We start from the raw sequence: 25,206 nt of genomic DNA on the forward strand, positions 1-25,206 counted from the left end.
TCTTTAACAAGACAGGTTAATTAATTAGGATTGGGGTTCTAAACTTCAGAAGGTACTTTTTACAGGGTATCTGCAGGTCTTAGAAAATGGTCTAAATTGGTCTTAAAAAATAGGTCTTAAGAATGCCACAGACTGGAAATAGTTTATAATTGTACTATTTTATTTCCATGCATAGTGTTTCATAGTTTCTACATTTGCTGTGCAAGTTATCTTTATTAATGAATTAACAGCTGATTTAAACTAATAAGCAAAACCAGCACATTATTTATGCCTCTGAAATGATGCTCATCTTCAGGTTGTGGGATGTATCTTTTGTAATAGATCTGATGATTAGGTTAGCACTGGAATATTCAGTACCCTCTATAGCTGTATTCTACAGTCCTCTCATATGAGCTGTTTAATTTTCTGACTGGCTGCTTTGTGATGTTTTTCAGTGTGTCGGAGAACCAGTCCCTGCTGCGTATGCCCCCCTGGGAAAACGTATGGCTGCTGGGAGCCATCTGCCTCTCCATGTCCCTTCACTTCCTCATCCTGTATGTGGAGCCTCTCCCGGTACGTGTCTGACTGATGACTGAAGGGTGTTAAAGCGTGTGGTGAATGATGCTTCCTAGACTTGATGTGATGAATGCACCAATAGAAAAGCTCTAAAATTACTTAAATAATAATTATATTCACTTCCATTGAAAGTTAAAGGAGATATCTGATGCGAAATGGACTTGGATTATAGTGGAACATGATAACGAGTATGAAATTTTGTCAAATAGCCCACGCCCATTCTCCCCCAGCACTCCCAAATACAGCGTTTTAGCCGATGCTCTCAACAGACTTACAATGCTAGTAACAGAGGCATAAAACACACTACACTCTCCCCTCACAATAATACAGGGAAATACCAAAAAACTATCAAAAAATAAATAAGTAAATAAAAAAAAACACAATTTTAATGTATTTTCAAGTGATTGGCACCATTTATATAAATATAATTTAATTTGGCCAATCTAATGCACTTTCTGTTATTTACATTTAAATACACCATTAATAAATGCTTAAAATATGCGCACTGTTTGATATTTGCACTCAAGTCAATTAAAAAATATATAATTTCCGTTAATATATTGAGCAACCAATTTATTAACATTTAAGAACTGAAGACTTTTAACCAAACATGTTTTAATAATGACAAATAACATTTATTATCGCTCTTGTCAATGTTATAGAAATTATTGAATTAATTGTATTAAATTATGAATACATTTAAATTCTGGAGCAATTTTTTATTTTTTTTTTTTAAACTCTGGACATAACAGACATTTGCAGATTTATTTTCTGATCCTTATTTGGCCTAAAGCTCAATTGCCTTAAAGCCAAAATACTCCCATACAGGAGTCGTGAAATGCAGTTTTAAAACACAGCCTGTTATCGACGTCTGCAAAAACTTTAAATCGGGATTTTAAAAATTATCGTACAATAAGTTATTGCAATAGTTATCGCGACAGACCTACTCACGTTTCTCACTTCATCTGTTTTTTTTCTCCTCAGATGATATTTCAGATCACTCCTCTGAACCTGACCCAGTGGCTGATGGTGCTGAAGATCTCTCTGCCGGTCATCCTGCTGGACGAGGTGCTGAAGTTCGCGGCGAGGAACTACCTGGAGCCGGGTAAAGAGCTGGACACGCCTGAGCACAAGGGCTGCCCGCTCACCGCCTGGACAGAGGGCATCTCCTGGCCCTTCGTGGCTCTCTCACTCCCCCTGGTGCTCTGGATCTACAGCACCGACACTAACCTGGCCGAGATGTTCTGGTCCTGACTCATATGAGCACAACCCCCCCCTGTCCCTCGTCCCCCGTACCCAGTCCCCCACTCACCCTGTGTGTAGATAGAGAGAACCTGTGTGCGTGTGTGAGTGCCAGTGTGTGTAAGAGGCGTGCCTGTGCACTCGTGAAAGTGCACGAGAAGGACGGAGATAACACGAACATAATAATAATATAAAAACCTAACTGTTCCTTTTTTTTTTTTAATATATGTACCAGTAGTGGGCATGGAGGGGACCACAATAGAGCTGAAGTCTTTAAGTATTAGTGATCGTCGTCGTCGTCGTCGTTGATATGACCACCATGTTTGTGGGCTTTTCTGCTGGTTTGGTCTTAAGAACGATCATGATTTTTGTTGCCTTTTTTAATATTTAATAATTTGGAAGCGTTTTTTCTTAATTCCAGAGGTATCATTTCAAACCAGTACAAATACTAATTTCTTTTTGTCTTCGTTTATTTTTTGGGTCCTCCCTTTGAGTGCATGAGGAGAAGCTCTGATATCTGATGTGTACAGAGATTGAACACTATTTTATACAACTCATCTTCTGTCTTTGGTCCTGCTTCCAATGGGTCCTGGGGGGGGGGCAGGCTACATCTAGGCAGTGAGTGAGACCAGATTTAGCACCCCCACACCCGTCTCCCATCCTTCCAACCTCCCAACACCCTTACTGTGCGTTTGATTGATTGATTAATACATGATTCATTGATTAAAACATATCTGATGTTTCACTGAAAGCCATAACGTAATGTAAAAGTCAGATCAGCCCATATCAGGCATATGTTTATCTAGAAGTCTGTTTTTTTATTAATACATTCCAGCATTTCATTCACACTTTTTCTTTTTAAATAAATGAATAAATAAATGTGCTACAAATGGTTCTTTGAGTGATTTGAACTTATAATAATAGAATAACCATATTTGGATCCATTAAGAACCTAAAAAAATACACTAAACATATCTAATGCATCACTATAAGTATCTATATACACCTTTTTTACCCTTTACATGTATATCAGCTTGTGTAATCACCTTAAAATAAATCTGAATAAAAATTAAAACAGATACCAGGTACTTAAAAGTGAGTAGAGTTGAGTACGGTATAATTCAGTAGTGTGTGGGAAGGTACCATGCAGTTGAAAAGTGATGAGATATCACTCATATTCTCTCACTTATTGATCCAAAAGTGGTGATTCTCTGTAGAAATGGACCAAAATGAATTTTTTTTTTGGCTGAAACGAAACACAAAAACAACAGAATTAATAACTTGATCAAAGACCACATACTACATGCTGAATTTTTCCCTTTAAAAAATTGACTAAATAAACTAAATGAGTATATATATTTTTTGTCTTGCATTTTAACGGAAAAAAAAGGAATTACAAAACTACGATTAAAAACTTTTTATTTACCTCTGAACATTGTCAAACATCCCAGAAGACACTAACACAGCTTAATAATATTAATTATTATTAATAATTTTCTTCTTCTTCTTCCTTTTGTTTGTTTTAAGCTGAATAAAATCTTTTTTTTAAGTTGAATAAAATTGTATAAGATTTGATAAGTATTCCGTGCATTCCTGCTCACTCAAAGAACCTTTTTTGCAGCACCTTTTTTTTTCTTTATTTGTGTATAAAAAAAAGTGTGTACCACCGCTTCACAGTGTCTCATCGCATCTAAACTAAACGCACAAATCTGCTGTAAAATCCCATCCAATTAAATCACATATCTTCTCCGAAAGCTGCCTAGACGTAGCCTGATAGAGATTTTTTTGGGGGAAAGTGCTGTTTACCTGCGTTTACTATGCTCTCCAGCTTTTTTTTTTGGGGGGGGGGGGGGGGGGGGTTTGTTAAACTCTTTCAGAGCCAGTGGAGAGAGGAGTGGACAGCGGTGGGAGGAGCTGATTGGGTGGGATGGATGGATGGATGGGTGGGTGGATTAATGAAGAGACGGGTGGTGTTGGACGGACTGTGTTTGTTTGTCTGCTGTTTGAATGCATCGACTAAACCTGATGTGGGTCCTGATGTGAAAGGTGCATGCTCTGTATCATGTTCTTGCATGCGTTTCATGCGTGTGGGTTTTCAGCTCATCATTTATCATTTATCATTTGTGTGTCTTCCCCTTGTTGTACGTTTTTTTTTTTTTTTTTTTTTACTGTATTATTGCATTATTACCGTAAACAAATTAGTAAAGCCAGTTTTTTTTTTTTTTTTTCTGCACTCGGCAGAGCACAGCTACCTCAATACATATACATAAACAGTCAGTCTGATTGGTTAATGGATAGTTTCTCTCTTCTGGTTGCATCATCCTCCCACTTCGCTTCACGCATATCATTATTATTATTATTATTATTATGTCATTGCTATTGTTGTCATTATTTTGAGGTGTGCCCCTATTGGCTTGTGCAGAAAAATCCCATCACCACTTTTTTTTTTTTTTTTTTAACACAAATATATGTACATTTTTGGATTGACCTGTATTAACTTTATTTAATATTAAATTTGACCCTCTTATTATTTTTTTTTAGTTTATTAGTTTATTAATTGTGTTTGTGGGAGACACGGATGTAAATGTTACCATCAGTTGGATCAGGGTCAGAGTTAAAAAAATAAAATAAAAATACTCGATAGGTTTAATCGTATCGCATTAAGGACTTTTACGATGAGGTTTACGATGCAAAACCAAAATGTCTCACTCTATTATTTCCTCTTTTTTTTTTCTACTTCAAGACAAATACACTCTCATGGACCATTTGAATTAAACCGTTGCGTGTCTCTTTCTTTATTTAACTGTATTTAATTATTTCTTTATATACGAGATTATATATATGTAAACGTACGTAGAGTTTCAGGAGCAAATACTATACTTGAATACAGAAATCAGTGTATATACATTACATTATATAAAGTTAATGATTACAGAGAGCAGGAGAGAGAACACATGAGCTGCTGAGAACACAGCCAGTGGATCCTCCTCATATCCAGCCTGTGCTCGCACTCAGCACACGTACCCGACGGGCGGTACCGATGTACATTTTATACTCTGTAGATTTCTGGCGCTGAGCTGCTGCTGCCGCCGCCGCAGTAATCCCCGCTTGCTGAACGCTGTGATTTAGATGCCAGGTGAAGCATGTCGCTGTGCCATGTGATGAATGGCACTGCCAGTGTTTGGTGTCTATAATACAACTCTGCTTTTTTTCTTTCTTTATGCCTTCAATGGGCCTCACGTTAACCAAGTAAGTATCACTAACATTCCTCACTACTAAATGTGCGATCGTTGCTGTCGGGCAAAAACCTTGTAATCTTTACACCAATTGAGCATAACTTTATGGCTACCTACTTACTGTGAGAAATCAGAACACACCAGAAACTAAACACACAAGAGAACTAGTGATGCCATGACAGAGGATCCCTATGTAGAGGAGAATACGCACTTAAAGTGAGTCCAACATCATGAATTGCTTCATATGAAGCAACTGAGCAAATCAGAGTTTATAAAAGTATACTTTGATTTGTATACTTTTCTCCAGAATCATCTCAAACCATCAATCAGCTCACAGTAACAGAAATGCTAGTGCTTTACAGTGTAAAACCTGATTTCTGTGGATAAACTATTAGAAAAAAAATATATATATGTGTGTGTGTGTGTGTGTGTATGTATGTATGTGTGTATATATATATATATATATATATATATATATATATATATATATACAGGCGCACTTTCTTTGATTTATAAGTAAAAAAACATAACTTTTTTGAAAGTGGATATAATGTATGAAAGTAAAGAAATACTCAGAACAAGTAGTTAATTATTATTTTATTATTTATTATTATTTAATCAGAGTTTAACATTCATATCATGATATAACAGGGGGACAGAAAGTTGTCAGACTTTTCATAAACGGCTCTGGTAATTCAGGGGGTACATTTTGGACCTGTAGTTCTCTCTTTCTTCATGATTCTATTGGCTGTATGTAGCCGCTGCTCCTGACCTCCCAGTCACTGACTGGGTCAGATATCTAGCATGGCAAATATTTGCCGGTCATCTGCGACTGCGACAAATTTATAGAATCCGTTTTACAGGCTGTAATTAATGTTGCCCCCTTTTCACCATTTCATAAAGTACTCCCAGTCATCGACTGGGTCAGATATCTAGCATACCATATATTTTGTGGGCATCTGCATCTGGTCTGCGAATATTGATCCACCACCAATTGGACAGCACAATACAAAGAATAATAACTAAAAGTGAAGTTAAAAGGTTTTTGCATGGCCGCAATGATGTGCTGAAAGATGCATCCAAGAATTCCTCAATTAACTAACCCTAACGCATTCCAGTCAAATTAAAGTGTTCCTGTATGCGTCCTCTTGTGGTTAATTACCGTTTATGTCAATGTATTTTTTTGGCCATGGATTATATGTTGATTTAAGCAAATTATATCAGTAGTTTTACACTTTGTAATGTGTAATGTTTCATCATTCCATAGTGTATTTATATTTTGCTTTTGAAAGCTTTTTTTTTTAAGTTATGAAGCTGTATATTCTAGCGCATCTCAAAATTAAATTAGAATATCATTGAAAAGTTACTTTAACTCAATAATTCAGTTGAAAATGTGAAACTCATATATAGATGTATTGCACCCAGAGTGATCTATTTTAAGAGTTTATTTCCCTACAATCAGTGTCTCAGAAAAATAGAATATTATGTAAAAGACCAATTGGGACTTTTGGCAGTGTGGGCAGTGTGCCAAGTCCTGCTGGAAAATGAAATCCGCACCTCCATAAAAGTTGTCTTGATAATAAAACACAGTGGATCAACACCAGCAGATATCAGACATGTCTCTCCAAACCATCACTGATTGGTGGAAACTTCACTCTAGACCTCCAGCAGTTTGGACTGTGTGTCTCTCCACTCTTCCTCCAGACTCTGCTCCCTTGATTTACAAATAAAATGTAAAATTTACTGATGATCAGTGATGACTATGACCGTTATGAGTTAAAACTTGATCAACTGTGTTATTAAACCCTTAAATACTGTAATGGTCAGTGCAGGAAAGTATAATGACACTGTTATTGCTAGTTGCTGACAGTAGTGAGACAACCAGCGAGTCAGGTTAGTCATTCCTGCTGTCGGCAAAATATGAAACTCCAGCTAATCATAAAGTGATGGAGTTATCCATCCATTTTACTTAATGTAAAATGTAAAGCGGTGTAAAAAAAAAAGTGTAATGTATTCATTATAAGGGGTGTCCACAAACATTTGGATATTTATAGTATTGTAAATCTATTCTACAGAAGGCCACATTCCAGACTATACTCTTCTGCAGGGAAATTGATAGTTTGTGTGTGTTCGTGTGTCATCTTCTTGCTCATCTTTATCTCCTCCTCCTCCTCTTTCTCCGCCCCTCTCTTTCTCTACAGCTTGCGCCTTGTAAAGATGTGCCCCCTCTCCCCCCCCCCCCTGTGCCAGCTGGCTGTGGGCACACCGCAGGCTTCTTCTTGTGCATGTGTTTTGAGTGGCATTCCCTGCTCCGTATCATCATTCGCTGCATGATCCATGTGCAGACCAGGGAAGACGAGCAGTCCTTGCACTGAGGGAACCAATGTTAAAAATAAAAATATATCAATAATAAAAAAAACAATAGTATAATTATATTAATGATAGAATCGAGGCTTGGCTGGTTGTGATGGACACTGAATGGACTACAGTGTGTATTAGTGTGTGTGTGTGTGTATGAGAGAGAGCACTGTGTGTGTAGTGTGTGTGTAGTGTGTGCAGATAGGGTCCTCTACTTTGCATGATGAGAAACAACAGTCTCCCATTACAAAATGCTGATTTGCAAGGAGAGTTTATAAGGAGTTCATTTTCGGTTGATTTTTTTTTTTACTGTGTAAAATGTCATAGTTTTATATACAGTATATATATATATGTATAATATATAGTACACTGCATGCCTTCAGTTGTAAGTAGCCAAACGATTTGATCTATATTTATATAGTAATTTGCTGTGTACATTGCTGCTCAATGCTATGACATGGACATCATTTTACAAATAAACCCACCAGTTTGATTTTACTGACGCAGGGTCTGTGTTTTTTTTATACTGTATTATATTAAGTATTTAGTATTTTTTATTTTTGCACAAAAAAAAAAAAAAAAAACGACAACATACACATACTGAAAATAAGTAAAGGCAAAAAGCTAACATGGGCTTAAATAAAGCCTCTACCTTAATAATATATATATATATATATAAAATCTAATATAATTATTTTAGCAAAAGAATATCACATTCCAAATATATAACACAAAAATATATATATATATATATATATATATATATATATATATATATATATATATTGATCCCAAAACAATCAAATGTATTGACTATTGAAGGCTGTAGTTTTAAAGGTCTCATTCCATCATTTTTTTATTTAAAATGTCTAGTTGTGGTCTCTAGAATGAATGAAAGCCATGTGAGCTATTTTTTGCAGTGTTTCTGTATAGCCCTGCTTCAGTCCGGTGGAGGAGTGGGCCAGGCAGTGACGATAGGATTTCGGCTCTTGCTCATGAATATTCATACAGGCAAACATATCGCCTCTGATTGACTAACAGCACTGTGAGGCAGCGAGACGAAAATATAATAAAGACATCTTTACACTAATAACAGTCTTTGGGATATCATATGTTACTTTACAACATGTGTAATAAAGCCCTGCTAAGTGCAGTTCAGCCTATACTGACCTAGTCTTAGAGTCTCTGTAAAACACCAAATCAGTCCAAATCAGGAGTCCTTCGTGTAAGCTTTGGTAAGTTGAAAAGGGCCTATAATTACAGTCATTTATTGGTAAAGCTTTTTATTTTTTTTTTTAGAGTGGGGAACCACTCAAACCTCAAAATAGTTTTAAACAGAAGTGTGCATCCCTATCTGTACAGGATCAGTGTGAAAAATATTTCACACTTCTACTCACTTCTGATAAAACTCCTGCATCCGCACTGCAATTGAAAAAAAAAAAAAACAGGAGGACCAGTGAGTTTTTTTCTTCTGTCACATGACATCAAGTTCAGTAGCTCCTCCATTTCCACTCGCTGTTGTTGTTTTAACATGGATCTCTGTGGAAACCATGGCGCACAAATAAAATAAAGACATTTTTTACACTAATAACAGTCTTTGCAATGTCATATGTTACTTTATAACATGTGTAATAATGCCCTGCTAAGTGCAGTTCAGCCACTGATCTAGTATTAGAGTCTCTGTAAAAAAACACCAAATCCACCGGAGATCCTATATAAACCTATAGTTATTTACATACAGAGGTTGATAGTCCAGGTCCAGAAAGTAAAAATCTATCCCGGGGTTTGGTTGGCCAAGGTGGGTGGGGCCATGAATACTAATTCACGGGTTGACGTAGACAAGGTGCTTTTTCTGATCGACTCGTTTTTCTTATTTTTATTTTTTTTTACTAGTCACTGCAGACAATGGAGGTTGAGAAAGAGTTTCATGTGCAGCATCCATATACAACTACTGTATTTCACAAAGAACAAGAAAAAGTGGATTTCAACGGAAAAGACACTTTTAAAGCTCATCGGCTCAGTGATTTTCTCATATACACCAAAATGGCAAAAGTTATGGGACAGAATCTAGTATCAGTAAGAGGCTTAAAAATGTGACAATGTGATGTACATATGATTTTCTTTCACTTGTGCTCTTTAACCAACTTCAACTGAACTTTAGTTTAGTCTGTTAATTTAATGAATTATTTTATTTAAGACCAGCTGCTCAAAATCAGCATTTACTGTATTCATTAAATTATGTTTTAGTTTAGAACAGCCATTTTCAACTGGTGGGTCACGAACAGCTGAATCAACATTTGAAATATCTGAAACATCAAAAAAAGACCTCAAATAATGCAAAGAAAACAAGTTCATATTCATAAAGAGTTTTAAGAGTTCAGAAATAATCAATATTTGGTGGAATAACCCTGATTTGGTTTTTAATCACAGTTTTTTTTCATGCATCTTGGCATCATGTTCTCCTCCACCACCAGTCTTACACACTGCTTTTGGATAACTTTATGCTGCTTTACTCCTGGTGTAAAAATTCAAGCAGTTCAGTTTGGTGGTTTGATGGTTTGTGATCATCCATCTTCCTCTTGATTATATTCCAGAGGTTTTTAATTTTGTGAAAATAAAAAACTATGCATTTTTAGTTGGTCTCCTATTTTTTTTCCAAATCTGTATACTTAAAACTATATATACCAGACATAACCTCCATTAAAGCATCCAATAATGTCAATATAACAATCACGATATTCTGGTACGAAGATTCACACTATATAAAATGACATAAGAAATATGTTTTTTTTTGTGTAACAGTGACATAATGCCAGAATGTTAAGAGATCTTGGTGTATTACCACAGTAATAAATTTAATTAAACCAGGAAATGCAGGTAGTTAAAGGTTTCAGCACTGCATCGACTCAGTTCCCAAATACCTGGAATCAGTGAATCGACTCTGTTTGAACTCGAGTCCTCAGCCCTGCTTCACTGTAACTTTAGTCACAGACAGACGGCTGTGGGGTCAGACAGGTAGGGCTTGTTCTCGTGGGAAAACAGAGCAAACCGGCCGAGATCAGACATAAAGAACCGAGTGAGAAGCTCCAGAGATCAGCTATGAGTTCTCTTCCACCATCCAGGTGAGTGTAGGGGTGTGATGTGTTTAGATATAGGGAATAATCTCACTCATTCATGTGATAAGAGCTGTATTTTTATTTTTTTTACTGTATTTGTCTTTAAGGAAGCTTTCCTGTGTTTTTTTATATATATCTTTTTGATCAGGAGGTCTTCAGGAGTCCTTCGTGTAAGCTTTGGTAAGTGGAAAAGTGCCTATAATTACAGTCATTTATTGGTAAAGCTTTTTTTTTAGAGTGGGAAACCACTCAAACCTCAAAATAGTTTTAAACAGAAGTGTGCATCCCTATCTGTACAGGATCAGTTTCTCAGGGAGGCGTCTGTGAAAAATATTTCACACTTCTACTCACTTCTGATAAAACTCCTGCATCCGCACTGCAATTGAAAAAAAAAAAACAGGAGGACCAGTGAGTTTTTTTCTTCTGTCACATGACATCAAGTTCAGTAGCTCCTCTATTTCCACTCGCTATTGTTGTTTTACCATGGATCTCTGTGGAAACCATGGCGCACAAATAAAATAAAGACATTTTTTACACTAATAACAGTCTTTGCAATCTCATATGTTCCTTTACAACATGTGTAATAATGCCCTGCTAAGTGCAGTTCAGCCACTGACCTAGAGTCTCTTAGAGTCTCTGTAAAACACCAAATCCACCGGAGATCCTATATAAACCTATAGTTACTTACATACAGAGGTCTTACTCACTTCTGATAAAAAATTACCGGAGGAGCACGGAGTTCAGAGAAAAACAGTAGATAATTCAGCCTGTAATTTTTTATCTCAGAGGACGTCTGAGAAAAAAACGTACATGATCGTTCCGGACGGGAATAAAATCACAGAGGATAAAAAAAAAACCCATAAAAGAGAAAATTATCCCAGATCCCCCTGAGAAACTAATCCCGTCCGGATAGGGCTTATGAAGTAATTTTGCACGATTGGACTCTGTGGGCGTGGCCTAAGTTTTTGTCCTTAATGGCTTTATTAATTCCCCTTACATTACTTTTACTTTTATACTTTAAGTAGCTTGAGTTGATACTTCAGTACAGCTCTGGAAAAAATTAAGATACCATTTATGTTTTTTTTTTTTTTCTAATTTTGCTATTTATAGGTTTATGTTTGAGTAAAATGAACATTGTTGTTTTATTCTATAAACTACAGACAACATTTCTCCCAAATTACAAATAGGAAATCTAAAATCTGAAATTGAAGATCAGAAATTAATATTTGGTGGAATAACCCTGGTGGTTTTTAATCACAGTTTTCATGCATCTTGGCATCATGTTCTTTTCCTCCACCAGTCTTACACACTGCTATTGGATAACTTTATGCTGCTTTACTCCTGGTGCAAAAATTCAAGCAGTTCAGTTTGGTGGTTTGATGGTTTGTGATCATCCATCTTCCTCTTGATTATATTCCAGAGGTTTTTGATTTGGTAAAATCAAAGAAACTCATAATTATTAGTGGTCTCATTGTTTTCCAGACCTGTATTTTAAGCCATAACATTAAAACCTCTAAAGCTAAGGTGAACAACACTGGTGATCTGGTTGCACTGGCAACTTTTAAGGCGTGGCATATACAGTATTATTAGGCAGCGACTGAACAGTCAGTTCCTGAAGGTGATGTGTTGATGCACAAACATGAACATAAGTGTAAGTGTGTGAAATGCCCTTGTCTGGACTCAGGACAGTGCCACTGAATCTTTCTTGCAACCTGATAGGTTTGTTCCAGGCGGGTACAGTGGTGTCTTCTCGGCGTTAGCTGTGGAAACATTACACCTGCAGGGCGAAGAGAAACCAGAGTGTCTCCTGTGTGCTGACCTGATTGATTTAACTGAAGCTGTCTAACATGGAAAATCTTTGCCTAGCATGACCCATATTCTGGTTTACGAAGGCTTTAACCCTTATGTGGTGTTCATATATTTGTTACTCGTTTACTTTGTTACTTGTATTTAATTCAGCAAAATTAAGCAATTCTACATTAAAATGCTTTACACATGCTCGCTTCACCTAAATTACAAGCAATATAAACAGCTTACATGGTTAATATTTGCCCTTTACCTTTCTTATGTTACATTTCTTTCAAAAAGTGCTACTCTTTTTTTATTAGTTTTTTAATAAAATGTAAAATAAAATGAATTAAACTCAAGATATGAGTAGAAAATTTGTTTAGTTTCTAATTTACAAATGAAGCAATGTTTATTAGCCCTTGGCCAAACATACTGTATGTAATATAAATGTGTAGGGGGTGTGTGTGTGTGTTTATCAAAAATGTGTTTTGATATATGTTTTTCACAAAAAAATGAGCCAATGCCAATGAGTTTGAGTTAGAAAAAATATTTTATGCTGTCCTCACTAAAAGTTGTTGCAGGCAACGTATTTTCCGCTAAACAGCTAGTATAACATAACAATATTTTCCAGTCTTGCCTCCTCCAAGGAACGGACACATTGTTGTATTTGGCAGGATTTAATGTAGGAAAATATGTAATTTCTTTGTAAAACTGCAAAAAGGAACACAAAATACAAGCCAGTAAGGAGCAACACTGTAAAATATTTCTAACACAGTTGTATGTAGAAATATAGAAATCTAATCCAAGAAATGCTAGCTAAAATGCATGAATATAACTTTTAACAGTGCAAAAACTTACAGATGAAGCTGTATTTGTGAATTTTAAGGCAGGATGGGGAGGATTGCTCTGCAGATGCTCATTCCATGAGGTACAAGGCAAAACAGGACTTCCTGAGGCTTCTACTTCCTGCTAGGTCATATACACCTACTTACCACTAGGTGGTGCTAGCAAACCTAAAGAAACAGTACACTAAACCCAATACATATTTTTTTAGTATCATTTGATGAAAAATGAAAACGGGTCCCACAGATCCGAACATCACACAAGGGTTAAAGGTCACCTTCCGCGAAAATCCGATTTTTCTTGTTTTTTGTGGAATACAGTAGGTCTCTCCGAGTTGAATGTGTACACCTGCACATTAAACTGTTTTGCAGCCCCCATTGTCTGCAGGAGCTAAGCAAAGAAATCCCCCCTCCCCCCCTCCGAAAAACGGGTGAATTTTGAATGATCTTTCTGCCTACGTAGGCAGAAACTCACAGACCAGCCCACCTTGGCTCGAGAAACTCCCAGAGGCGGAGCTGAAGCGACGCAACATCACCGCTCATCAGTTAGGAGGTGGGAGGCAGTGAGCGGCAGAGCGGTGGAGGGGCGTCGCAGTGCTCCTAGCCAATCAGAGGAGAGATATTTGCATGCTGTTTGCATGTATGAATATTCATGAGCAAAGCTGGAATCCGGTCATTTTGGACACACCCCTAAAACAGTCCATTAAAAAAGAGCTATACAGAGACACCTGAGCACTTTTTTTTTTACAAAAACGGCTCACATGTCATTCATTCATACTAGAGACCACAACTAGACATTTTAAAATGAAAGAAAAAACGACGGAAGGTGACCTTTAAATGAGCCTAAGTTGTAGGACTGTAAATACCTCTAAAACTATTAGTTTCCTACATAGTAAATGAATACTAAAGTGATCCAGACTATGAAGGAACCTGGAGTGGTCCTGATGAGTGCCAGTTTCTCCATTACGTTTTTGATGGTCTTTGCTGTGAATGCACTTGAGCATACTTTCAGTTCAAGCTCTTGAAATGTTTCTAACTTAACTTACGTTCTTTATAGTTTTGACTTTAGTATTAATCTACAATCCAGAATCATCAAATTATTCTCAATCTGTAGATTCCACTGTGAACAAGAACCCAAGTTATGAGCGCAAGGAATTGGAAAGACACACTGAAGATCTACATCCGGAAGAACCGCCGCAGCACCTCAACAGTACAACTACTCCGTGTATACTGGTATTTCAAATTTCAAACAACAAAGGAAAAACATACACTATACAGGTGTTGAAAATGTGAAACTCATATATTATATAGTATATATATTTCATGTATTACACACAGATTGATCTATTTTAAGCATTTATTTATTTTATTGTTGATGATTATGAAGCTTACAGCCAATAAAAAACCCAAAAATCAGTGTCTCAGAAAATTAGAATATTATATAAGAATAATTGGTACTTTTGTCAGTGTGCCAAATCCTGCTGGAATATAAAATCTGCATTGGGAATCTGGTCGGGAAAACACTGCACTTACTTTGGACTTATATAATATAACAGGAGATTTATAGACATGTCTCTCCAAACCATCACTGACTGGTGGAAACTTCACACTAGACCTCGAGCAGTTTGGACTGTGTGTCTCTCCACTCTTCCTCCAGACTCTGCTCCCTTGATTTACTTTAAACGAAATGTAAAATTTTTACTGATGATCAGTGATGGTTCGTTTGGAGAGTCATGTCTGTCATCTGCTGGTGTTGATCCACTGTGTTTTATTATCAAGTCTAAAGTCAGTGCAAAGTTTTGTTTTCTCGCAAAATCTTACAGCACTTCATATCTTACAGCTTCCCTCTGCTGCTGAAACCAACTTTTATGAGATGTGGATTTTATTTTCCAGCAGGATTTGGCACACTGCCCACACTGCTAAAAAAAAGTACCAGTTAGTCTTACAAAATATAATAATACATGCATCTAAAGTAACTTTCCAATGATATTCTTAATTTTTTGAGATGCACCTTGAACTCAGGTGTTTCAGTATCAGTTCTAGTATTAATAATTCATCAGACATGAAGATGATTTACCTTCACTGCCATTATAAACCGTATTGAACGCATAACAAAACAGAACCCAAGCCCTGCAGAGACGAGTGTTGTACTTTCTCCGTTTCAGCACCCATGCCTGACGCCAGGACAAAAGCGTTATTTGTTCACGGCGGCTAAAGCCCACAGCAAGGATCACGTGCGAAAGCTGATATGCCAGCATTACCTGAACGTGTTACACAGATCCACCAGCACAGGTGTGTCATCTCCTGCTACCTCTGACACTGATAATGCACCGTGTTACTGGAATACAGTGACACTGATCAGCTCATTACTAACAGGCCTGTCGACTCTTCTCATTCAGGTGTCGATCACACAAGAGATATAGCTTTCATAAATCCTCCACCAGACCCAGAGCTCCACCCAACTGCAGAGGAGAAGAGCAGAGGCTCAGGCAGAGACGCCGGAGGAGGAAAAGCTAAAGGAAAAGCCGAGAGCAGGAAGAGGCTGATTCTACCCAAAATCAACAGCCATCGAAAAAGGTAACATCAAACTGTATTAGAATAAAGCTGTATATGAACACAGGGATCTGTGGATGAGGCACCAACACTCGTCTAACACGTGACTGTTGTCCAGATCAAGACCTCATCAGAAATCCAACGCAAGAAAATCAACGCCTCTCAGAAGAAACAGACACCGCGGCTCAGTAGGTACGATCTCAGTCTTCCGGCAAGTCATGTGCATTAATGCCTCATTGAGTGTTTTTAGCTCCGCCCATGCTCAGCACCACAAAACCACAAAACCCCAAAACCCACATTTTTAAACTAGTCTTAGGTTTTTGCAAATATCCCTACAATACAGGTATCAAAATGTTCAACAGAGTCCTCTGGTCAAGAATTATAAATTTGAATATTTGTAAACAAGATGGCGGCCACGTACAAAAATGTCCAAGTGGCGTGTCAAATGAAGCATAGGTGGCGCTAAAGAGCCCAAAAATCTTTTTCTCAACAACCACTTGACCAAAAGAGTTTACACTTTGCATGCTGCATCTGAGGCACATTTTATAAGTGAATTGTTAAGGTCAACTCTACATTTGCAAAAATATGGCCGCCATTGGTCAATTAGATTTTGAAGTGGAATTTGGAAGGCTTAACATTCTAACATCTAAACTTATTGCCGGTTTTGGACTGGTATATCACAACACGTGTTATAATTCAAAATATTCTGATACTGCACAAAATTTTTGATTTCTTAAAATAAAATCTTTAATAAAAAAACTTTGTATATTACAAAAAAATCTCAGTACCAGAAAAGTTTAGTATTAGTTTTGTATCCAATCAGAACAGTGGGATCTAAATAAATGCATATGACATTTGAGCTTGTTCAACACTTGCGCATGTAAATGTGTTTTTCACTTCTTTTCTCAGGATTATCTCCGTGGGAGATGGATGAGGACTCGCTGGTGTCTGAACTGAGCTCATTATCTCTGGAAAATGAGGATTTTCTATTTACATAAAGCATTATTGTCAAGTATATGTATTTATATGCTTAGTTTTATCTGTTCTAATTGAATTTGGAGTTTGGAGAATTTATACTGCATAATTGTGCCGTGCAAATTTTATGCAGAAGCGGATTTCATTTTCCAGCAGGATTTGGCACACTGCCAAAAGTAAAAGTACCAATTGGTCTTATATAATATTCTAATTTTTTGCTCTGTGTGTAATACATTTATATAATACATGAGTTTCACATTTTGAACAAAACTACTAAAATAAAGTGATTTTTCACTGATATTAAATTTTTTTAATGATGAATCTGTAATGTTGGGGATGGAAGCTTAAGGGTTCTGTATGATTTCCCGCCAAAAAATACTGAAAGGCTTTTTTTGGGCAGGCAAGGAGCTTTGCAGGAATTGAATGTAAAATATAATCTTTTAATTAAAATATATTGTTAGTTATATGTAGTCTAATATCTCTCTATTATTACTAATGCTGTGTTCAGAAATATACAACAACATAGTTGCAGATGAGGTTCAGCATTAAAACAATACAAAACCACTGTTATTTTTATTTTTTATCACTTTAAAATAAAGACTCAAAATGCTGATTTTTGTGCCGTGTGAATTTATTGTATGAAATATTTCACATAGTTTGAATAAGGGCCCTGGGACCGACAGAACAGGCCTTGCTAAATCAATATGACATATAACATTATTAACATAAAAATGTGGCACAGGAATTTAGTCCCTAAAGTGAGGCAAATAATAACGACGTTATTGCGTCTAGACGACTACCTGCTGATACAGAGAACACAAGCAAATGCTGATGACATATTAACAGTATGATACACTTCATTAAAAGAGCAGAGCGCGTTATGGTGGTACGGCGTCTGCGTTGGGCGTATGTTCCGGGCTGTGGTCGAGGAGGAATGAGACGAAACACATCCTGGAAGAAGGCAACAGACTTTCTTCACCGTCTTTATGACTTCTTGTATTCGATTCTCTCAACTTTCACATCGTCGCCGATGAGCTGGTACACGTACGTGACGACTGTGGACGCTTGGATGTCCATCAAAACGAAGGATGGGATGATGTTGCTGCGAAGAGTAGAGAACCGAGAGAGAGAGAGCGTTCATAGATAAAAGACTATTTAAAAATCAGACTCTCTGAAAATGCAGTGAAAATATAAAATATTTTAAATTAAAGATCTGTTACTCGGCCAAAGGCAGCATACAGACCACAATTTTTCACAGGTTTTTCGTAGATTTTTCATTGATTTCACAGGATTTTATTGATCGACAAAGAAAAGCAATGGAACAAAAGGAAAACAAATTATAAATATTTATTAAACCCTTAATTAATTAATTAATGTCATCCTAATTTTATCTAAGGGACAACTGTAAATAACAAAATATAGCTAAAGTAACATCACAAAAAACTGTTAATTATTTACTGTTATTCTTTTACTGAGCACACTAAGGGATGTATTTATTAGAGGTCACTGATGCTAAAGAGGAATCTTCCAGTTTAATATTTATTCTTTCTGCAATTAACCCATATGCTTAGGAGCATAGTGCGCAGAGGAACTAATCTTCTGCAGAGTCCATCACTACAGACCTCCAAACTTTATGTAGCTTCAGGTTAGATCAAGAACAGTAGATTACCTAAGTTTAGTAAAGCAAAGCAAAACAAAACTGTAATTCTTAAAGGTCACCTTCCGTCGTTTTTTCTTTCATTTTAAAATGTCTAGTTGTGGTCTCTAGTATGAATGAATGACATGTGAGCCGTTTTTGTAAAAAAAAAGTGCTCAGGTGTCTCTGTATAGCTCTTTTTTAATGGACTGTTTTAGGGGTGTGTCCAAAATGACCGGATTCCAGCTTTGCTCATGAATATTCATACATGCAAACAGCATGCAAATATCTCTCCTCTGATTGGCTAGGAGCACTGCGACGCCCCTCCGCCGCTCTGCCGCTCACTGCCTCCCACCTCCTAACTGATGAGCGGTGATGTTGCGTCGCTTCAGCTCCGCCTCTGGGAGTTTCTCGAGCCAAGGTGGGCTGGTCTGTGAGTTTCTGCCTACGTAGGCAGAAAGATAATTCAAAATTCATCCGTTTTTCGGAGGGGGGGGGGGGGGGGGATTTCTTTGCTTAGCTCCTGCAGACAATGGGGGCTGCAAAACAGTTTAATGTGCAGGTGTACACATTCAACTCGGAGAGACCTACTGTATTCCACAAAAAACAAGAAAAATCGGATTTTCGCGGAAGGTGAGCTTTAAATAAATACATATTTTAAAGTCAAACGAGTGCTTGATTTTAATCTACACAGATTTCCACTAAGGCTAGGTGCAGCAGCATTAGCATTAGTGGCTAACAGTAAATGCCACCCGACAGTGCTAGACTGAGAAACCCTGAGTGTTCCTATAAGTCATATATAATTAGATAATGCTAATTCTGCTCCAGTCTTGGTGCTGGAGAACTAAACTGAAACTCCTGTATAACTCTGTACTTCAGTGGAGTGGCTTTACTGCTCCTTAATACCTGACTGGCAGAATTCAAACATAAGGAGCACCAGATTATAAGCTCTAATGATTTTTGGGAAAATTAAAGGATTTTAAGTGCGTCTTATAGTGCGAAAAATACAGTACTGTACTCAGAGATGAGGGTCAGTGCTGTACCTCTCCAGTGCATTATAGGCTCCCGTAGCTGAGCCGGGGTTAATGTAGAATTTGTTCTCGTTCTCAAAAGCCTCGAACTTGTGCGTGTGGCCGGAGATGAGGATGTCCACGTCCAGCTGTCTCTGGAGCAGAGCGAGACTGGCCATGTCCCCCCAGGGGATCACCTGGTGCCCGTGGATCAGCCCGATCTTAAACTGTCCCACAGTCACCACCTTCTGCTCCGGGTAGTTCAGGTTCTGATGGGCAGAGGAAGAAAAACAGTGGTAGTTTAACTGCTTTAGACATCATTAGGCTGTGAGGAAAAATACAACCTGAAGGGTAAGGGATGCAGCGATCCAATGGGGATATAAATATACAGGGCATTTTACAGTACAATACTATCACGATACGTTACCCCCAAAAATAATGATATCATGAAGGTATGATACTCAATATATTGCAAGAACATTCTCTACCATACTGAAGATGGTCTGCCAAATGTAATGTAATGAAGAGGGAAAAAAAACTTCTATATGTAAAAAAAAATAAGTAAAAACTAGGAATTATGAATTTATTGGTGTCAGTCATCTTCATTAATCTTGTGATTCCTGTCTTATCTGACAAAGCAATGCAAAATATGTTAAATTTACACTTTCATATGCCTACAGGACTGTTTACTCTGCAAGCTTGTGACCATTTTTTTAAGACTTTCAGGAGAAAGATTAAAGATTTTACCTTTTAAAACTTTTTAACAGATCAGAAGGCATCCTAAAAATCTGTGTTAGTTAGTAATAATTTGTTTTACTAAGTTAATAAAGTAATATTTAACTCCTAATTTCCTTATGCAATAAGTCTGTCCGACATGATAAGATTTAAGGTTTATTAATTCAACAATGGATTTGTGCATCCCTTGCTAAAAGCATGCCTAGCTTTTAACACAACAACAGTACGGATGGTATATTTTGAAATGTTTTTTTTTTTTTAAAGGCTTGCATGGAAAAAAAATCCACAATAAAAAAAAAAAAAGTTTGCATTGTTTCCTATCAAATAAATAAATAACACACCTTTGAAAGCGACTAGATTTAGAATTTGAATTATTAAGTAATTCAATTACCCGTTTTCTCTTTAAATGTGTATATTCTAGTATCTACATCAGAAACTGGGGGCGACTCTGATTAACGAACCTCATCGAAGTCTCCTCTGACGATGTGCACGTCTCCAGCCAGCGTCTTCAGGTAGTCGTAGCTCTCCTTGGTGCAGAGGTTTCCAGTGCAGAGGATGTGCTGGATCTTGCCTGGAACCAGCAGCTTCTTGAACTTGGCTGGTAAAGTGTTGCATCGGTGTGGAATGTGCAGATCACCTAATACCAGGACCAACTGCAGATATATATCAGAAAACCAGGCGTCAGATTACGTCTCTACAGGACGACTGAACTTAATAAGATCAAACACAAAAAATTGCATGCAGAAGATTAGCTATCCATATATTAGCATCCATCCAAAGCCTTTTTCCAGACAACACATTTAGCACTTTAAAAGGTTTGGTGTTGTAGCTACAAAAATGGAATTGAAATTAGCCTACAGTATTTTTTTTTTACACTATAAGGCGCACTCAAAATCCTTCAACTTTCCCAAAAATGACCAGTGCGCTAGCTCTTTCGTGAGTATTATTAGCCTGTAGCCAGCTGCTAACCCCAGCTAGCACTGCTGGAGCAGTATTAGCATTACTCGTGAACCTCTGTCGGGCAGCTAGCGCTAGCAGTTAACAGTTAATGCTAATGCTGCTGCACCCAGCCTTCGTGGAAATGTGTAAATCTAAGTTTACTGTATATAAACTGAAGCGCAACTGAAGACCTGCTGAATTAGAAGGGAAAAATACTGACACCCCTGTTCCTTACTAGTGTCTTGTAAAGTGTCTTATAATCTGGTGCGCCTTCTATATGAAAATAGATGTTTATTGATAGTGGCTGGATAATATATTATTATCCGATGCACTCTTATAGTGCAAAAAATACGGTAAATGTCTTTTTACCATATTGGTTTTCAGTAAAATATTTTTTTTAACACTGGACACTCACATTTAGACCCATATCATCATCGAATTCACACACACACAAAAAACACACATTGCTATAATTAAAAACACACACAATCTAAATCTATGGGTACACATTATGGCCAAAAAATATGTGGACACCTGTTAATCTGAGGTTAGAACATTTGTGTAAGGATCTGATGGTGAACAGCCCCTCAAGTGAATCAGTGTGATCAGGTGCTGATGTTAGGTGACTGTTCCACAGCTCACTCCAGGTCATGGATGGAATAGGGCCTGATGACCTTAGGATCATGTGTAAAGCAATGTTTTCTATTGCCAGCTCTGTAAACAGTTGTCCACACACTTTTGAACATTTAGGAGCAGTTTCCCAGACAAGGATTAAGCCTAGTCTTGGACTACACAGCATTTTGAACAGAGATTATCCACTTAAAAATCAAAATATAATCTATGACTAGTCTTAATCCCCGACCTGGAACCAACTCTATGTGTACAACATTAGTTTGGTTGGAGAAGGACTAACTCTCGCTCATATAACTGAGCTTTAGAGCTTTCTTTAATTCAGAAAATCATCAGTCCTGTCAGTAAAACTACTCCAGCTGAGTGTCAGTGTGAAACAAGGATGAGAAAACTTTACCAAGTGTGTCTCAGCACATCTTTACATGCGTTTCCTACACAAGCAGCACTCACACCAGATCCCACAGCCCAGACAGAGGGTTAGCTCAGATCAGAGCCGCCCCGTTAGTGTGCGACAGAAGCCTCCATCATAAAGCAGTGTGCAGGGAGTGGAGGGGGACTTACTCTGTGACCAGCCTGAGTACAACGCGGTTGATTGGAGACAGGATGGGAGACAGGATGGGGTGCAGTGGGTGAGCAGGAGGAGGAGGAGGAGTGGTGGTGGTGGAAGAGGGACATTGAGAGATCAAAATGATGCATAATCACAAACAAAGGAAAAACAACACAAGATGATGTGAGACAGAAAAGGAAACTGAAATATTTAGTGGACAAAATTAATATGAAATCAATCATTCAAAAACAAACCCAGTGTTAGGTGATGGTGGTTAATGAAAGGTTAGCAGCGTGTGGTTAGTGTGAAGCCCAGGTGCTAAAAAAGCCTATTGATGAGTTTTTCCACTCGTGTTGGGAGAACTAAACCCGTAACAAGTGATTAGTGATTAGATATTAGCCACACAGCCCTGAATACCCAGCAGATAATGTGCCACATCCCTATATACCCAACCTATACTGTACCATATCTCTATATACCCAACCTATACTGTACCATATCTCTATATACCCAACCTATACTGTACCATATCTCTATATACCCAACCTATACTGTACCATATCTCTATATACCCAACCTATACTGTACCATATCTCTATATACCCAACCTATACTGTACCATATCTCTATATACCCAACCTATACTGTACCATATCTCTATATACCCAACCTATACTGTACCATATCTCTATAAACCCAATATATACTGTATCATATCTCTATATACCCAACCTATACTGTACCATATCTCTATAAACCCAATATATACTGTATCATATCTCTATATACCCAATATATATTGTAACATTTCCCTATATTCCCAACCTATACTGTACCATATCCCTATATACCCAACAGATTCTGCATTGTTTCTATATACCCAACAGATTCTGCACTATATCCCTATATACCCAACCTATACTGTACCATATACCTATATACCCAACAGATTCTGCACTGTTTCTATATACCCAACAGATTCTGCACTATATCCCTATATACCCAACCTATACTGTACCATATCCCTATATACCCAACAGATTCTGCACTGTTTCTATATACCCAACAGATTCTGCATTGTTTCTATATACCCAACAGATTCTGCACTATATCCCTATATACCCAACCTATACTGTACCATATACCTATATACCCAACAGATTCTGCACTGTTTCTATATACCCAACAGATTCTGCACTATATCCCTATATACCCAACCTATACTGTACCATATACCTATATACCCAACAGATTCTGCTCTATATCCCTATATACCCAACCTATACTGTACCATATACCTATATACCCAACAGATTCTGCTCTATATCCCTATATACCCAACATATATGGTACCATATCCCTTGTATACTGAACAGATTCTGCTCTATATCCCTATATACTCGACATATACTGTACCATATCTCTATATACCCACCATCCCTGTAGACCAACAGATTCTGCACTATATTTTTATATACCCAACATATACTGTACAATATCGCTATATATTTAATACATACTGTACCATATCTCTATATATTTAATACATACTTTACCATATCTCTATGTATCCAACATATATTGTACAATATCTCTATATATCCAACATATACTGTATCATATCCCTATATATCCAACATATACTGTACAATAGCCCTATATAAATTTTCATTCGGTTCTTGAGCCCAGTGTCCAGATAGTTAGTTCTTATTATTTTGTTGCCGTCATACACAAATCTTGAACCTGTAAAATGTAAAAAATTAACATAACATAATTTATTAATACTTTCAATTTGTAGTATTAATAGTACACACTGGTACTTAGACATTGATGCAAATAATTTGTGGTTTTTTGTTTATTTTGTTACTTTTACGTTTGTTTTTATACACAAGTTCAGGGTCTTGTTAGGTTATGAAACAGACAGAGGTTGTTTAGATTGTTTTTGTTTCTACTGAAGGCATGAATTCTTATATTTATAGTTAATTAAAAATATTTATTTTGCGGCAGTAAAATATTCTTGAAATTAATGTTTAAAATATTTTGAAATATCGCCAGGACTCTTGTTATCGCAATATATAATATATTTTGTGATTTTACTTATTCATTTATATATTTATTTATAATTTCCCCACCCTACTAACGCTAGTTAGTGTCGTTAATTGTAAAATATGCAAATATACAGCGTAATTTACTAGCTGGCCTTAGCTTGCAGAGTTCGCTGGTTGGGAGCTGTTTCTCAACTCTGTCACTCCCAAAAACAACCTGACACTGCCAATAAAACATGCCTGGATGTTAAATTTACAAAATGTCTTAGTTTACCTTTATTTTCTACGTTTGGAAAGAGTAAATATTCGCTAAAATTCACTAACAAGCTAACTAGCTAACCAGCTAAGATACGTTAGCCGGCTGGCAAGTGTCATGTGATTCATATGGACAGAACAGCTAACATTAGCTAAGCTAACTGTCCAACTAACAGAGCTTTCTTATTTAACTCTTATCTTATTGACAATTTTCAGTAACAACACGACAACAAACCAATAAATCCGACAAACTAACCATCTAAAAACTGTTATATATCATTTATTACACTATAAATAATAGAATTAAGCTAAATAGCTAGATAAACAAGCTGCTGTTCACTGATTTCTGTACAAATTAGTCGAATCAATGTGTCTAAAATCACTAATATACATTATAAACAACCAATCTACCTTTCTGTGTATCTTAACATACGCAGAAAAAATGCGAAAAATATATTTTTACCATTTTTAACTCGAGCAGGATGTTTCCAGTGGAGCTCGGAAGAGTGAGGCTGGGTGGAGGCGTGTTGCGCTAGCGGACAACACACACAGTACGGACCGTTCCAAAATAAAAGCACGAAAAGCAAATTTACACGGCGCGTATTTCGCGCTAAGAACTATAACTTAATGCTGACATTTATAGAAATGTAAAATGATATATTTTTGTCTTTAATGGGGCAGAGGTATAATTTATATTTTTGTATATTTATGGCGGTCGTCCTGACAGGAAAATAGCTTTATTTT

At 37.0% G+C, this 25,206-nt stretch overlaps 3 protein-coding genes across 8 annotated transcripts in view; 2 read left to right on the plus strand and 1 right to left on the minus strand.

The window, feature by feature from the left end:
* atp2a2b (ATPase sarcoplasmic/endoplasmic reticulum Ca2+ transporting 2b) overlaps positions 1 to 7,889 on the plus strand; it is a 57,073-nt gene extending 49,184 nt beyond the window's left edge. Inside the window, exons 19-21 of one of the 3 annotated variants that reach the window (XM_022676629.2) lie at positions 435 to 552; positions 1,540 to 1,660; positions 7,235 to 7,889. In XM_022676629.2, coding sequence (XP_022532350.2) covers positions 435 to 552; positions 1,540 to 1,660; positions 7,235 to 7,248 — 253 coding nt within the window. In that variant the 3' untranslated portion in view covers positions 7,249 to 7,889. Of the gene's footprint in view, positions 1 to 434; positions 553 to 1,539; positions 3,041 to 3,674; positions 4,574 to 7,234 lie in introns of those variants that run through there. The other 2 variants (XM_022676628.2, XM_022676627.2) reach the window with 2 other exon arrangements.
* A 7,320-nt stretch (positions 7,890 to 15,209) lies between these two features.
* Positions 15,210 to 16,115, plus strand: LOC111193953 (uncharacterized; the record flags this gene model as incomplete). The annotated part of the gene is made up of 3 exons (XM_022676630.2): positions 15,210 to 15,429; positions 15,537 to 15,714; positions 15,809 to 16,115. Coding segments are annotated over 3 exons (585 nt in total), but the record flags the coding sequence as incomplete, so codon positions are not given.
* Positions 16,116 to 17,275: 1,160 nt separating this feature from the next.
* Positions 17,276 to 25,035, minus strand: vps29 (VPS29 retromer complex component). Of its 4 annotated transcripts, none has more exons than XM_049466367.1 (5): positions 22,715 to 22,862; positions 22,177 to 22,631; positions 20,508 to 20,699; positions 19,345 to 19,580; positions 17,276 to 17,767 (listed from the first exon to the last, which is right to left on the minus strand). In XM_049466367.1, exons 2-5 carry the CDS (start codon positions 22,402 to 22,404, stop codon positions 17,650 to 17,652), a joined length of 774 nt encoding a protein of 257 aa, XP_049322324.1. In that variant the 5' UTR covers positions 22,405 to 22,631; positions 22,715 to 22,862; the 3' UTR covers positions 17,276 to 17,649. The 4 variants fall into 4 exon arrangements, with proteins under 4 accessions (XP_049322324.1, XP_049322323.1, XP_022532353.1 ...); XM_049466366.1 differs by having other exon boundaries at positions 22,684 to 22,862; XM_022676632.2 differs by lacking the exons at positions 22,177 to 22,631; positions 22,715 to 22,862 and adding an exon at positions 24,926 to 25,035.
* Positions 25,036 to 25,206: the final 171 nt, after the last annotated feature.

The sequence above is a fragment of the Astyanax mexicanus genome, chromosome 17, assembly GCF_023375975.1.
Source record: "Astyanax mexicanus isolate ESR-SI-001 chromosome 17, AstMex3_surface, whole genome shotgun sequence".
Lineage (NCBI taxonomy): Eukaryota > Metazoa > Chordata > Actinopteri > Characiformes > Acestrorhamphidae > Astyanax > Astyanax mexicanus.